Source organism: Cinclus cinclus, chromosome 5 (genome assembly GCF_963662255.1).
Source record: "Cinclus cinclus chromosome 5, bCinCin1.1, whole genome shotgun sequence".
NCBI classification, from domain to species: Eukaryota; Metazoa; Chordata; class Aves; order Passeriformes; family Cinclidae; genus Cinclus; species Cinclus cinclus.
In genome coordinates, this window is record NC_085050.1 from 16,588,225 (window position 1) to 16,604,086 (window position 15,862).

Below are 15,862 nucleotides of genomic sequence, written 5' to 3' on the forward strand. Positions count from 1 at the left end.
TAGAAGAACCACTGATTCAAAGCTGTGGAAAGTATCGAAACATCTGGAGAAGGAGGATGTTCTTATACAGCCATTTGATAGTGTTTGCACATGCTGGGATTATCTGTTAAATGTTCCATGATTACTCTATTTCTTAAAAGGAATATGAGTACATCTTTACAGAATAGCACAAGGCTTCAATTCTCTGAATTAACTACACAATGTCTCATTGTTTTCAGAGTTTTAAGAGTATTTATAGTTTCTAGCAGAGAAAATAAACACTTAAAAAGCTGTTACAGAAATTAATCCTGAAAATCTGTAGCTAAATTATTTTTTAATTAAAAAAGAATCACAGGGATCATAATTTCAAGAAATGGATTTGCTTTCATAGTGAAACAATTCTTCTGTAACTACCACAAAGCTGGGATAATGTAGTTTTATTTACTTATGCAGCAGAGAACTCTTACAGAATTCTGCACATAGTTGTGAGTGCAGTGAGACAGCTCCAAAGAGGAAATAATTAAATCAAATTTGGAAGCTTAGAAACAGATGGTTTGTACCAGCCTGGGAGCCATAAACTGAAAAGGAGAAATATCAGGGCAGAACTCTGTGGAGTTGTCTTGACTGCTTCGGAAGAAATACTTTCTTGTTATCTTGTTAAATTGCCCAGTATCAGTTTCACCCTGCTGATGCAGCTGATCTTCCCCATTACTAACGAGCAGTGAAACAGAGCTAGTTGGTATTAACTCACCAAAGTTCACACATAGTGCTGTTAAGAATATCTAGATTTCTGGACTGTGTTTATACTAAAACTATCACTTCTTGATCTAGAACCCAAATCCAGACACTTAGTGCTGTAACAGGCATTTTGGTGGTGGGAGAGCAGGTTTGCATTTTGAATGGTTTTTGCCAAGCCATTTTCTGGCTTCTTTTTTAAAAAGCAGCCGTTTAAAAATTGATTCATTTTTTTTCTTTGTCTTTTTTCCACAGAGCTATTGGAGCAAATCCTCTTTATTGTGATTGCAATATGCAGTGGCTATCTGACTGGGTAAAATCAGAATACAAAGAACCTGGTATTGCACGTTGTGCTGGTCCCGGAGAAATGGCAGATAAACTTCTTCTCACAACTCCTTCTAAGAAATTTACTTGCCAAGGTACTGTTGTTGTATTTTTTCCTTTGAAGTGTCAATATTTAATTTACAAATAGTTGAACTGTGAATTAAGAGTCTTTTGTACTCAAAATCCATTTATTATAGCATCTTAACTCAGACTAGTCATTTTTACTCGTACTTAAGGATATAGCCATTGTTTCCATTCAGAAAATGTATTTATTTTAAAGATTTTAATTCCTATGTCTTTTAAAATAAAGAAAGAAGTAAGTATTTGGACTTGCAGTACAGTATTCCTCATGATGTATATAGTACATCAAAAGTACAGGATGTACACAGGTACTTTTCACTGCTTCAGTCATGAATAGAGTTTAAACATCTACACTTCCCCCAGTATTTTTCCTTCAAGCTGTTCACCATGAAAACTATAAATACATCTGCAATCCTTGCTGTCCACAATTAAGTGTATAATATGTCTTTGATATTTCCGAAGAAAGCACAAACCAAATTAAACCAAAAATAAAACAAAGAAAAGGTAGATAAAGGAATGTGATAACCTCTGTAGACCACTATAGAACTCTCAATCTAAAATGTTGTTAAATGGGCAGATGTCTCAGGCTATTTAACTCCATGCTGGTACCAGTGTTGCTGGCATTTATATCACAACTTATTGTCTCTTAATTCCTAGATTCTTTTTCTGAACTGTACTATTACTTTTTAGAAAAATACCCTTTTACTTACATCAAGTGAGAACTCAATTTGTTTACTGTTTAATCTTTCTCTATTCCACTGATTTATCCCTCCTTAAATGTTTTGAAAACATAGAAAGCTTCTACTGTAGCTTCATTTTTCATGGTCCTCATTTAAAAACATTGAAATTCGAATTTAAAAAAAAAATACTTATATTCATGTGTCCTTATGTTTGTAAGTCATTACTAAGTACATTGCGATTTCTGAGGCATCAGATGAATATGATCTTTAGTCTTGTAGAAGCAACTTATTCACAGTGTCTAGGTAATCTTCAAGCTATTTTGACTTATTCATCTTTTAATGTATCTTCACAGGTGAGCTTTTTCCCTTTGTCATTTTGGTCTTAAAAAAACAAAGCAGTGGGACTTTGTCAGAGTTTGTCTTATCCAAAGTTGTTCTTTACTGCATATTTAATCTATTCAGTCTTTTCTCTTTAGACTTTCTGTCAAAAAACTTTTTTATTTGTATATAAATACCACTGGGTGCCGTCTTGTTAGTTGTGATGCCAGTGAATTTTTTTTCCCTCTGAATCTTTCTTGAAATTTTCCAGCAGTACATCTCTGAGGTCTTGCCAGCGTTCATTGCATATGACACTCATCTGTTGCAAAGTCTCAGTCTCATTTTAGGTAGGACACTTGCTGGCCAGTCTGATCATTTTCTTTACCAGCATCCATGGAACAGTATTGCAGATATACTTTTATTGCACGCTGTCATGGGGACACAAGTGAAAGAATATTTGCATGGATATGAAGAACCTGTTATTTTCCAGCTTTGTCAGTTTTACAAACTGTATCACTTCTACCTATAATCATTGTTATGTTTCTGTCAGATAATCCAGAAATTGTGTCTTACTCCCTCTTGCCCATCAGAAAATATCCTTTATAGTATTATGCAGGGTAAGAACTATGTATTTGTTTCAATTCCAAGAGTGGCGATCTGGTATTATGGATACTTTTGAAAGAAAATAATTTTCCTGCCACTGTTCTATGAAGATGCTTTTAATTACAGATTGCAAATAAGCAACTTTTCAGTGACGTGATGGCCCTGTAAGACATTTTGAGTCTGTTGCTCAAAGATAAGTAATTTTATCTTCCGCTTAAAACTGAACTGTTGAATAATAGAAATTAGGAAGATGTTATGTTCCTATTAGAACCAAAATTTTTGCTTATGAATAAAAGGGCTGTTTTCAGAATATTTGTTGATGGTCTGCTACTGTATATGTGTTTACATGAAAAGAGTAATTCCCTGTTTCCACTATCCATGGATTCAATTGATAGTGAATTGGGTGCTTGAATTTTACCTACATAATGAATACCTCCCAGTGAAAATGGCATTTTACAATGAAATCTCATCTCAGTTGCAAAGCTCAACAAAATCACTTTACCATACTCTAATTTTATGAATTCTTTTACTGCAGGAATCTTCCATTAATATTTTATTCTTCCAGTTATTTTTCTAAGCTTGTGGGTGGCTTTTTTCTTTCATTTTTTTGATGTGGCCTCTAACAGCTTCTCAATCTTTTACCTCTTTATCATCCATGCCCTGCTTCTAGAGATTCCAGGGCCTTGTGGTTTTCTGATACCAGGTAAGGTTATAAGTAGATCTCAAATGGGTGATCTGCTTAAGAACAGACCTTCTGACCTTCTGACCTTCCTTTTGTGTACCTGAAGCAGACTTCTTTCCTAAGACACGCATGTTGTACTGTTTGTTTTCCCCTGTGATGAATTTACAGATGATTATTCATGATAGATCATTTAGTATATTGTATGAACAGTTTTTTTTTTTATTTCAAGAGTCTGGGTTTAAAATCTGAGTTATCTTACTGCCATTGCATTGTACTAAAACTTGTGATTTCGTTAGCAGTGTAAATACTGCTTTAGAGGCCATATGCAAGAAGAGTCATAAAATGTTAAAGATTTGCTTGGAACAAGTTTCTTAAAAGCTGGTTTGAGACTGCTTTTGTCATGTTTTTTCTTAAAACATCGTAGCTATGTGTACATATCTATTTCAGTAAAATACTGTTTAGTTTTTCTTGGTTTACAAAAGAGTTTTTTTTTCTCGGAGCTCATTCAAAAACATAAATGTCTACCATTTGTAAAACTAAACTAACCAATAGGTTATAAACCAAATTCTTTTTCACATACAAGTCTTTTAACGCATGCAAGCAGAAAGAATAAAGGACCAGTATAGTGACAATGAAAATAGGTTCCGAAACTGCTTGTGCTTTTTTTTTGGTCTTACAACTGAAGGAGGAAAAATCAAAATATTCATTTCTATTGGATCCTACCTAAATATTAGTTTGCAATAAATAAAGTACAAAATCTGATAATGTTGGATTTTTGCTGTCTTGTTAAGACTTAGGTTCCTATTTTCTGTCTCTGTTTTGGAAGTGAAATTTAGAGTACTAATCCATTCGGGAACAAAACCTTAGTTACTGAATGTTTTTTAATTTGTGCCAAATAATTAGCATTTTATTGCGTGAAAAGTTGAAAAGAAGATATAATATTCAGAATAAATGGACAGAAGGACTGACTCCCAGGCTACAGCACAGTATTGCAAATTTTTATGTTTGTCCCTCTTTCACTTATTTTTTTTTTCACAGAACCTCTTAAAGTGCTCAATAAACAACAATAGTTTAAAGTACAGTCAGGACTTTCTAGATCTTGATTCTATGATGTTTGTTTCAACTTTTCTATCTCCCTTGTGTGCTGATCTAACAGATACTCTGACCAGGTATAGATTTACCTTTCAAAATAATGTAATGAAGAGAAAAAAAAATAATGGTCCATCCAGATTATGGCTTTGGCAATAAGCACTTTATCACATATTACTGTGTTCTGCTTGCAAGCTGTGACACAGAAGGATACCAGCAACTGCAGATTTAAAAAAAAAATAAAAATAAAAGGTCACCCGCTCTTTGTCTAACACTCCCTACTGAATCCTCACAATCATCTGGCTTCCTTCCAGGCCAGCTCCTTTCCAATTAATGTGGGATTATTTTGCAAAGAAAAATAAAAAAGTTAATCAATCTAAGTTTAAAAGTAGAATAAAGCGCTATATCTAAGCAAAGGCCTTTTAGCTTTGAAAACTCTGCAGTTTGGCTCATTTTGTGTAAAATCTGTTACAGAGCAATCAGGCATTTGCTCTAGTAGGCCCCAGGAGTTTGGGATTTTTTTCCATTTAGAAGAAATCACTGTTTATTCCTTCAAAGGTACAGTTCATCTGTGGATAACTTAAGGGTTTTTTTAATAGGGGAAATCTGAAATCAAACTGAAGGCAGTATTGTTGTCAGGCCATAGAGCCAGTGATAGGGGATGTATCTTCATTCTCTTAATAAGCATTTGACAAAGTCACCTGTTTTCTCTTACAGTGATCAAACTTCACAAAAATTATGAAAATTAATCATTATTCATACACATGTGTTTCTAACTTTTAGCAAATAACCAGTGATTTTGTCAGTTGTTTCACAAAAAATAAAAAAAATAAATAAAAAAGGTTTCTAACTTTAAAATTCACTATTCACTATAAAATTAAAATGGCTATAAAACTGGGAAACTACAGACAAAAAAAAAAAAAAAAACAAAACAAAACACCAAAACAGAAAATCTCCTTCTAATAGGGATAAGATTTATGTAAGTCAAACCTCAAGTCTGGGTTCTGAAACTGAGGCTTTTGTCAATTTCCATTTCTGATTTCTTTCATTATAATCATGAATAGAAGCTAGACTGCAAGAATGGACTGCAGTCCTCACTTGCACATAGGTTCGAGGTTTCCATGATTTGTGGGCTCAACTAACACAGTAATGCACAGAACTGTGGCTGACCCATAAGGAAGAAAGACACAGTATAGAGCTGTTTATGGTGGGATAGCTTGGACAATGCAATTTACATTACAGTTTGCAGATGTTCAAGAAATTTACGGGTAATTTTACCGTTTCATTTTGCCATCTATGTGATCCTGCAGACAAAAAATATGTTAAAGTAAAAATGCATTTAAAGAAGTGTTCTCAGTGGCACCATCATGGGAAGGATTGAAAATTGTGATAGCCCCTTTTCTCACTGGCAATTCCTACTCCATAACAAAACAAAAGTTGAAATTGCATTCTTCATTTTGTTAATACAAAGGAAAGGTACTTATCATGGATCAGACCTGTACTGCTTTCAGAGAATAGGAATATGGGAATCACTTTGGTGTCAGCTTCTTAACAAAAATTAAGAGATGATACTTAAACCAAAAATCCAATCCCATATTTAATTGGTCGCATCAAAAGAGTGAAGGACAGCTCAGCATTTCATTAATATAGAAACACCATAAAGTCTAAAATGTAAAGTCTATTTTAAAATTCAAAGCAACATGTCAGATAGATCCTGTCCAATGTAAATTAATAGTTTCTTGTTTCTGATTATCCAATTTGTATTTTTAAGGGCCTGTGGATGTTAGTATTCTTGCAAAGTGTAATCCCTGTTTATCAAATCCATGTAAAAATGATGGAACCTGCAATAATGATCCAGTTGACTTCTACAGATGTACGTGCCCATATGGTTTCAAGGTAGGTACTGCAGGAAGAGGAGTAAAAGCTCACTGAAATGTAAGCTTATCCTTATATAACTTGAAGTATTCTTTGGCTCCCTTCCACTAGTGTCTGTATTTTCTTCTTACATTATAATTGTTGTTCCCTGTGTAGGGTCAAGACTGTGATATTCCCATTCATGCTTGCATTAGTAACCCGTGCCACCATGGTGGAACTTGTCATTTGAAAGAAGGAGAAAAAGATGGTTTCTGGTAGGTTTTTTAATTGTAATAACAGGATGGAAAACTACGGAGACCTTTATGATAAATGAATGTTGGTGTTAATCTTTAAGTTCTCTGTGTATGCTGGTAAGAGCACCACAAAAGAAGATTTTTAGCGCTTTAGAAATTTTCAGAACATGTTGCCATCCTTGGAAAGCTTCTAGAGCTTTGAATCTGTTAAAAACAATAACAAATGACTGTGATTAGTTGAGGCATATCAGGTCAAGACAGCATAGTATTGACTCCATTATGTTAATTAATAGCTAGCTAGATCCCTGCTGAAAAAATCTCATAATTCATCTGTTGTTGTGTGTATTGCTTCAACAGACAGCATGTAAATGATAAAATGTAAATCCCAGTGAAACAGAAAATTAATGATTCATTTGAAACTCACTATGCCAGTAGATAAACATGCTGTGAGCATTTTTAATCTTGAGTTATTTAATCACACAATACAATTGCTCCAGATGTACTTCATGAATTATGAAATAAAGTTTTTCAGCATTCTTATGTGAGATTATTAGTTATTTAATAATCTACACCTCAAGCTTGTTAGAAAGACACTTCAGAAAGATACAATTCATTATCCTGCAATTCGTTATGATATTATTCTTACTTTTAATTCAAATTCCGCCCAAGGATTAAATAGTTGTCTATTAAAAATTAAGCATATACATCTTAATACTATGCCTCAAGAATTTAAATTGACATAGTAATGCCTCAGCATTTTACCTTTTCCATTTATTTGTTTGAACACTACATATTTTGAAAATCAAAGCAATCTCATAGTGAAAGCTTCAGAAATTATAGGTAGTGCAAATTATATGAAAATATATGTGTAGTCATGTTTGAGTGGCTTTTAAATTTACTATCTATTTTGATGTATTTGTTTTGCAGAAACGTGCTTAAAAACAAAAAAATAAATTACTACTTTGATGAATTTATGCAGGCTTTGTTGTTTTATATGAATGCATGTACATTAAAGAGAGTTTTATATTTAACTGACTGAGTGTGGAAAACTGTTATTACATCCTAATCGCTGATTCCACAGTATTTTCCATGTATTTAACCTTAAAAAAACAAGAGGATTGCTTTCCATACGCAATATAATCGTACAATGTAAAGGAAGAATACTTCTCATTTTTTTAAAAGGAATGGTCCATGATTTAATTTAGCAGAGTCCTTAAACTGAAGACTAAGATATGTCTTTAGAAGCATTTTTCTGTTATTTAAAATAGAAAACATATTTTGGGATTGTTTAATATAAGGGCTTTTTACATTATATCAAACCATGTCTGTTGAGGAATATTATAACTCTAATGTAATTCTATTAATTACAGAACTCCTTGTGTGGACTCATCACCTAAAATATCCATGTGGTTACGTGGTTTTCTGTATTACAGGTGCACTTGTGCAGACGGATTTGAAGGTGAAAACTGTGAAGTAAATGTTGATGACTGTGAAGACAATGACTGTGAAAACAATTCTACTTGTGTGGATGGAATTAATAACTACACTTGCCTTTGTCCACCTGAATATACAGGTAGGAGTATAAGAAAAAGCACAGGTAATTCAAGAATTCCTAGCAGAACAGTAATATTTTCCACTTTGCAGGTATATTAGTAGTTACTCTACAACTGACTTAATACCAGATGTGCCTGAATATTTTTCTCCCGTATGGTTTGTAGTCCAAACTAGATTTAATGTCCACTCATTAATTACATTTTTTAGTTTTGAAATTACAGCATTTTATAATTAAAAGGTCATTCAAAATGTGCCCATTCTTACTGTTTGCCTAGACACCCCAGTGGAGGACCCCTGTAGGCGCAGAATTGTGAAAAATATTCTGCTTTTATCTTTAATCCTGATTTTACTATAAAGAATTTGTCTGTGCTATTGGGGAACTGTATTTGGCACCCCTGGATGCTGTCCTGTACTCCACTAGAAATAATAATACTGAGTGTCATGCTTCCTGCACGGAATAAAAAGACAAGTTTTTCCTGTTTCTGTCACTTGGCAGTCAAGCCAAAGCATATCCTTCTCTTTGTGACAGAGTATCTCTTGCTTGCTGTCATGGTCTTTGTGGGAATGGAGGATAGTTGGAAGAGCAGCACGGAGGAAGTAGGATCTATTGCTTCCACTGATTTTTTTATAGCTCTTCTAACTAGACAGATCTATTTTCTATCAGATAGTTGACCACTAGAAGAGCTTACATTCATTATGATTTGAAATGCATAAAAAAAAAAATGTAAGATCCACCATAATTTGGGAATTAATTCTACTCAGTCATCCTATATTTTTACTTTAATCGATCAAAGTTGAGCTCTGGGAAACTCAAGGAGAGGTGAATGCATGAATTAGTTTCATTTATTGAGAACCCAGCTAGCTCCTTTCTCCTCCAAAGTGTTTCCATCACTAGCTCTACAGACTGTTGGATTGCTCCCCTGTTTTAGGGTATTCAAATTTAAAGTCAGTATTTAAGTATTGGGAATGCACGGCAAGTAAAGATGTTAAAACACAACTATAAGTACAACTTCATAATCCAATAGAGGTATTCTTCCAGTAGTTATTCTGGGTAAATGTGTGGTAGAAATTTCCCCACGCAGGACAAATATCTACAATATCTAAAGCAATACAAAATCCAAAAAGCTATTTAACAGTATGTGGATGATCAATATGTAGGAGAAGCATAATCTTCTCGTAAGGGAAAATTCTGTTTTGCCAAGTACCAATACTTTAATACCTAAGTGCAGTTGACAATTCAAGCCTTGGAAAGAAATAATAAGTAACAGCCTCAGTAAGCAGAAACAGCAGTTCTCCTACAACTAATATTTCAGGTCTCTATGAGTCAAGTTCAGTTCCCCTGGGATCAGTTGGTGTCTCCTTTAAAAATGGGATCAGGTATTCTCTTGTGTAGGCTGGAAGAATGCAGAGCAAAGTCCCATCAGTCCAGTATTGCTCTTCAGTGGCTTGATGCTGAGAAGTTTCATACACCTATTACATAGGAGATAGTTCACTTGCAAGTGCATTTCTTCTCTGCAGCTTTGGAGGTGTTTTTACTTGTGTTTCTCATTTCTACATTTTCAGCCTTATTTTGGGCACCTGTAGCTACCACAGTCAATAGCTTGTTGGATTCACAGTCTGCCATGGGAAAACCTGTTTTTTATTAAATATCTGTGAAGTGGATACAAAGGACTGCCTATATGTGCTAGCCTAAAACTTTGATTAAGCATGCCTGTTGCATTTTTGGAGTATTGTAAATGAAATGTAAATTTTAAATTTACATCTGAAATAAAAATCAAAACATTTCTTTATATATCTCTATGGATAGAGAAAAAAATAGAAACTAGACACTGATAAAATTTTTGATGTTTGTATTACAGTTGTGCTTCTTTAGTGAAAATATGAGAAAGTGCATTTTTAAATTTTTTTCATATTTGTGCATAATTTTGCCATAATCATACTGTGAGTTTTACAGATGCAATGCCTGCTCGTAATCTCTACTAAAGTCAGTAAGACAGGTGAGTAGGTGAGAGTCTTCTCACCAGCTCTAAAAGAAATCAAATCAATCTATTTCTAATCAGTAAGTTTAGCCTCCCAGTTAAAAACTGTTGAGAATTTACGCCAGCTCATCAGGCTTTTTTCAACATTTTTATTTTAAAAAGATGCTTTTTTTAAAGTGTATCACTAGAGTGTCAGCTCATTTTATAGTAGTTGTAGCAAAAAATTTAGGTTTTCCATTACACAGAGAAAAAAAGTACAAAATTCTGCAATATACTATCTATCATACAAAGCATCTAAGAATAGGACACAATGTGTGAGATCTTAAGTGATTTTTGAAATCACTTATAAGGTGAAAATGTAAAACATTGAGCTAGCCAAGGTATCCTCATATCTGTCATCCATGCTCTTGCATAATAAATAACCTTCAGTATTAAGAGTTAGACTGAAAGTAGTCTGGGCACATCAGGATCTAAAAAGAGTAATGTTCAGAATATAAAGTAACTGTACAGTTGCCTCAAGTGTGTATGAGGTACCAAATAATTTGTAGAACATTTCGTTTTCTCTGGCCTATAACCTGACCTGAAAGATATATAACAGAATCCCTGTCAAGTATATTCATTTGGAGTGATTTTCATGAGGAACTTTGTAACATTTGGATTTTGCTATCTGTTCAAACAGGTTAAAATCAGATATGCATATCTCTAATGTTTGATTTTTATGAAAGGATTTTTCACGAAATGAATTCATATACTAGCCTGCCAAAAGTAGTTTAACAATCAGGAAAACAGGCTATATATTCATATCTGAATATGAATATATAGCCTGTAGATACAAAGAGTTTTAAATTCAGAGGTATTGATCTCCAGCTCAGAAAGTTCCTGAGCTGCAAGTGGCACAGTGTGTATGCTAGGAAAATACTACTGTAGGCTTGTCCTTTTAATTTGGTTGACAATACTCTGAACTGGGTTTGTTTAACATGTCACAGCATATATGTACTCAACATGGAATTGCACCAGCCCAGAATATTTTTCTGTGTGAATGGCTATCTGCAAATATGCTTAACATTTCAGCAGCACAGCATAAGGAAGAAGTCAGATGAAACATGCTGGTATGAAATGCAAATCATTCTTCTATAAAATCTTATTTTTATGTGGAGGGCTTGTTAGAAGCAGAAATGAACTGCAAATAATGTTGCAGTGTAAAACCTAGTAGTCTATTTTTCACTTTTCTAACAATCCCTTGAAAATCTACCCTTCTCAACTATATTGTGTTGATTTAAAAACAAGCAATTAGAAAGCTTATTGTATTATTGCATAAGAATCAGGAATCTATTTTGCTCTGCCTTGGTTAAGTTTTACAGCAACCACCACAGTTACAGATGGAAAGACAACTAATGGTATTTGCACTATAGTATGAGCTTTCTTAAGATCACAGACTGTAAGTGTGACACAGCAGTAAGCAAATAGAATCAACAGACATTCAGGGTTTCTGATGAAACCCGGAGAAATAAAACATTTAAAATACCTCACTATTTAATCTATCCTATCCTGCACTCTTTAATCTTGCTCTTCTTTAACATTGCCATCTCCTTTATTTTAACCCCAGCCTAGTAAACTTCAGGTCATTTTATGTACATTCTATAGAATACAGATAATCATTTCTTTTGCTCATTGTCATCAGTCATTAGATCACAGAACTAACTGATCCAGAAGTAAAAGCTCTCTTACGCCACTGGGGGCACGTACTTCTTATCCTTCTGTTTGTTTTGTTCTGCTGGAGGTGAGACTTTGAGGCTTGCTTCATTTGCTATATCAACATCTCTGCTGCTGTAGTTGTGCATTAGCTTAATGTGCTATGCTGTTGTATTACAATGTAAAAAGTCTCTTGTCTCTTCTGTCTTTGTCACTGCAAGCTGCTAATCTGAATGAAGTGGAAAAAGGTCAGTTGTCTTTTAAGCCTATTTTCACTTACCTTGGTTTCTCACTTTCCTTTTCGTAAAGGTGCATGGATTTCAGTTATTACAAATGACCAAATCATGTATAGATATAATTTAGAAAGCTCACTGCAAATCCTCAAATTAGGTACTTGGCTGTTGCTGTTCATACATGTCAAAAGAATGTTGTTGAAGATGCAGATGGCTGTTCAGGAGTACATTAATACTACATTCAATGTCTTTTTTTCAGATGCATTAAATTCTTGTGCATTGATATAGGACTAACAAAAAGCTTACATTATTATGTTCTGAAATCCTCATTCTTCTCACCTAAAAGCCATCCTTTGGTTCCATGCTATTGTATTTCTCTGTGTTAGAACACTGTTTTTCTTTAATATTTTCAATAGATTGTGTTACTAGAAGATATGCTGGAGTATCAAATGAAAATCTTCTTGCTCCTCATTTCTATGGTTTCTTATTTGCTGTAAATATCTAAGGAAACTGATATGACCATATTAATCTGGGGCTATTGTAGAAGAAAGGTAATATTGAAGCGATCTATGGCACTAACTTCTGGTGTTTGATTTTTAATTTTTTTCAAGTTTCTGCTTAGCACCTATCACACTAACTTAGATTAACCATCTTCTCTGCAATCAGATCATATATACAGTCTGAGACCTAGTATAATCAATGACAGCACATTTATAGACTTGCATATTTAATTTTAAAAGCAAATTAATAATTTTTGGTGTATTTGCCATTAATTTGAGGAATACATTTTCTGTTTTTGAAGCAATATAATGTATTACATATATTGAAAAAAATATGTTCAGTATCTATGAAATAGCATGTTGAGCAAGACTGCAGTTATATAGTCTATGTTGCTTAATGACATCTGTTGATTAATTTATACATCTGATGAATAATTCCTACAGTTTCATAATTTCCTAGTTATTAAACTCATAGCATAAATTTTCTATGTAACTGAAGCAGAGTATCAGACATTTTCAGAAAATTATTCCAGCCACAGGTTCTCCATGCTTAAACTGTCTCCCATTTAGACATGTCTCTGTATTTGCATTTTATTGCTACTCATCTGGACAGCAAAAATAGCTTACTGGTTTTCTTGTTTATTACACAAATGTGAACGGTAACATATTAAAATTACTGATTATAGAAGGAACAAACTCTTCACAAACAAACATCCAGGGGGTGTGAATTAAGTTTGGCTCCAAAACTAAGCAGATGTGTATGTGATACAGATTTATATTAGCTTGCCATCTGAACATGAAAGTTATATATAGTCTTTAAGGCACTTGGAGAATCAGTCAGGTTTATCATGCAAGACATATTTTGAATTGTGACAGTATTAGGAAAAAAAGGCATAATTTCAAGAAATTATCTCAGTTCATGCTAGCCTGAGACACAACCTTATTGCCACTGCAATAAATTAGTTGCATTGCTACTTTGAATTCACTTGGTAATCAGATAAGTACCTTCCTAAAATTTAAGCATGCAAGTAATCAAATGCAAATCATGTGATATCAAACTTGATTAAAAGTTTAATAATTCCATCAAATTAAATCGTAATTCTCATCTTTGTAAGAACTGCACGTGTTACAGATTCTTAGAATAAAGAGATGCGTTTGTTACTCTTGCTTTTTATCACTCATAAAATTTTCCATTTCATCTAGCTTAATATACTTTAAATTACTATTCTATATTAAAAGCTCAAGTATTAAAGTAATTTTACTGCATTTGCATTAAGGGAAAATATACACAATATTTGTGGCAAACTGAGCTACCTGCTTCTGGTTTAATCATTGCCATTACTCATTCTAGTCTATGATCCACCCTTCTGTTTACCTTAATTGTCTTAAAGCTTACCTTCCTAAAAGTTACTGTTTCTTTGTTACCAAACAGTGTACTTAGAACCAATAGAAACGTTAAACTAAACTAAACTAAATAAGCCCCATTTTACATGGAGATGCACCAGCATGGGGGATAGCTAAAAATACATATACAATGGCGAAAGATGGGAACAGTCCAGCAGTTTGACTCCAGAATTAAATTTTTAAAAAATGTTTACATTTGTGATTATAAACTGCATTCTACTGTCACTGCGAACTTGGTTAATTCTAAGAATTTTTGTCCCTCATATAGTAGATATTTTTATTTGTATTTTCTGAATAATGAGCTTAAGACCTGAAATAATTTGTGTTGTATACTGCACAACTAACTCAAGATTTAATAAAAATGAAACTGTTTTCTGTATATAGTTTGTCAAATGGCACTGACATTTTCCAACCCCTTCTGCACCCTATTGGCTGTTTGAGTCACAGTATTAAAGAGACCTCCAGCCACAGAGTCAGATAGTGATAAGTAATTGATAAAACATAAACACTGCAGAAGTTGTCTCACAGTATGTCATAACTAAGCTCAGAAGCTGAAATGGATATATAGGCACACCCATAAAATCCTTCTATTCTAGTCTGGGGTATGTATTTGGTATTTTGACTTTGGAAGGTGGAATAAGTCTTCTAGGAAAAACCTGGATTTTGATGATTAAAACTGACTACTCTTTCTTTTACATTCTTTGTCTAGTGTTTGGGTTTTTTTTTAATATCAAACTCAGCTTTGCTAATAAGGTTGATTTTAAACTTGTTTCTTCATAAACTTGCCTGCAATTAGCAATGTGCTATTACATTAAGAAGTCCACGTCCATTTTTGTTAGTGCTGTCCTCTTCATTCAGAAATGTAGTGGCTGACATTGCTTTAATTTAAATTTATTTCCCAATTATTTAAAATAACAAAGATGTGAAGACCCCATTGCCTTGTTACTCATTATTATTTGTTTTACTAGTATCCATGTAATGGAAAATCCAGAGTTAAGGGTCTATTCAACCGTGAGCAAAGAAGGCTTGGGGAGACATCACCCTGTTCCAGTATTTGAAAGGGTGGCTGCAAGGAAAATGGAGACTCCCTTTTTTACAAGAGTCACATGGAAAGGGCAAGGGGTAACAGGTACAAGTTACTCCTGGGGAGATGCTAGTTAGAATTAAAAAAGAGGGAAACTTTTTACAATCAGGACATGGAGCTATTGGAATAATCTTCCTAGGAAAGTGGTGGATTGCCCAACATTGGACACTTCTGGATTCAGCTGGAAAGGGTGCTGGGCCACCTTGTCTCTTCTGCTTTTTTTAGGAGATGACCCTTGAGGAATAAACCTGGTATTCTATGATGAAGTTTTTAGTGATTTATCTTCTTACCAAGTCATAAGAGTGAATTAACACACACAGGAAACACAAACTGGCCTGTGAATCTAGCAAGCATACAGCTTTGGTTACCTATATAAAGTATCATCAGTATATATCAGTATTTAATAATGTTGAATGACTGCTTAAGTCTACATCATACTCTGTGCAAATCTCAGTAAATATTTGTCTTGATCTTGGAGGGCCGTGTTCATTTGTGGCAACCACATAATTTGTCTGGTTCCAATGTTACTCTATACCAGAATCCAGACTCCCTTAGATTAATTAAGCCAGATGTTTTATGAAAAGAGTTATTGCTGGTTCTAATTAAACTTTGGAAGCTTTTCACAGGTTTTTTGACACTTTATCCACTATTTATTTTTAAAGAAACCAGTCTGTTCGTTATTCTCCTACATACAAATATTCCCATCTTTCAAAAACATAATTACTTAGCCAAGCTCTTACAGAAGCCTCAGTTACAATATTATTAGATGAATAAAAGAATGTCCTCGCACATTGGTGTCAAGCTCCCTTGAATTGAG

The 15,862-nt window shown here is 33.8% G+C and overlaps 1 protein-coding gene across 3 annotated transcripts in view; it reads left to right on the forward strand.

Moving 5' to 3' along the window:
- SLIT2 (slit guidance ligand 2) overlaps window positions 1-15,862 on the forward strand; it is a 256,368-nt gene that overhangs the window by 217,181 nt on the left and 23,325 nt on the right. For all 3 annotated transcript variants that reach the window (XM_062493416.1, XM_062493415.1, XM_062493417.1), the window contains 4 exons: window positions 970-1,133; window positions 6,263-6,387; window positions 6,523-6,620; window positions 8,033-8,172. In XM_062493416.1, the coding sequence (XP_062349400.1) occupies window positions 970-1,133; window positions 6,263-6,387; window positions 6,523-6,620; window positions 8,033-8,172 (527 nt within the window). The remainder of the gene's footprint in view (window positions 1-969; window positions 1,134-6,262; window positions 6,388-6,522; window positions 6,621-8,032; window positions 8,173-15,862) is intronic.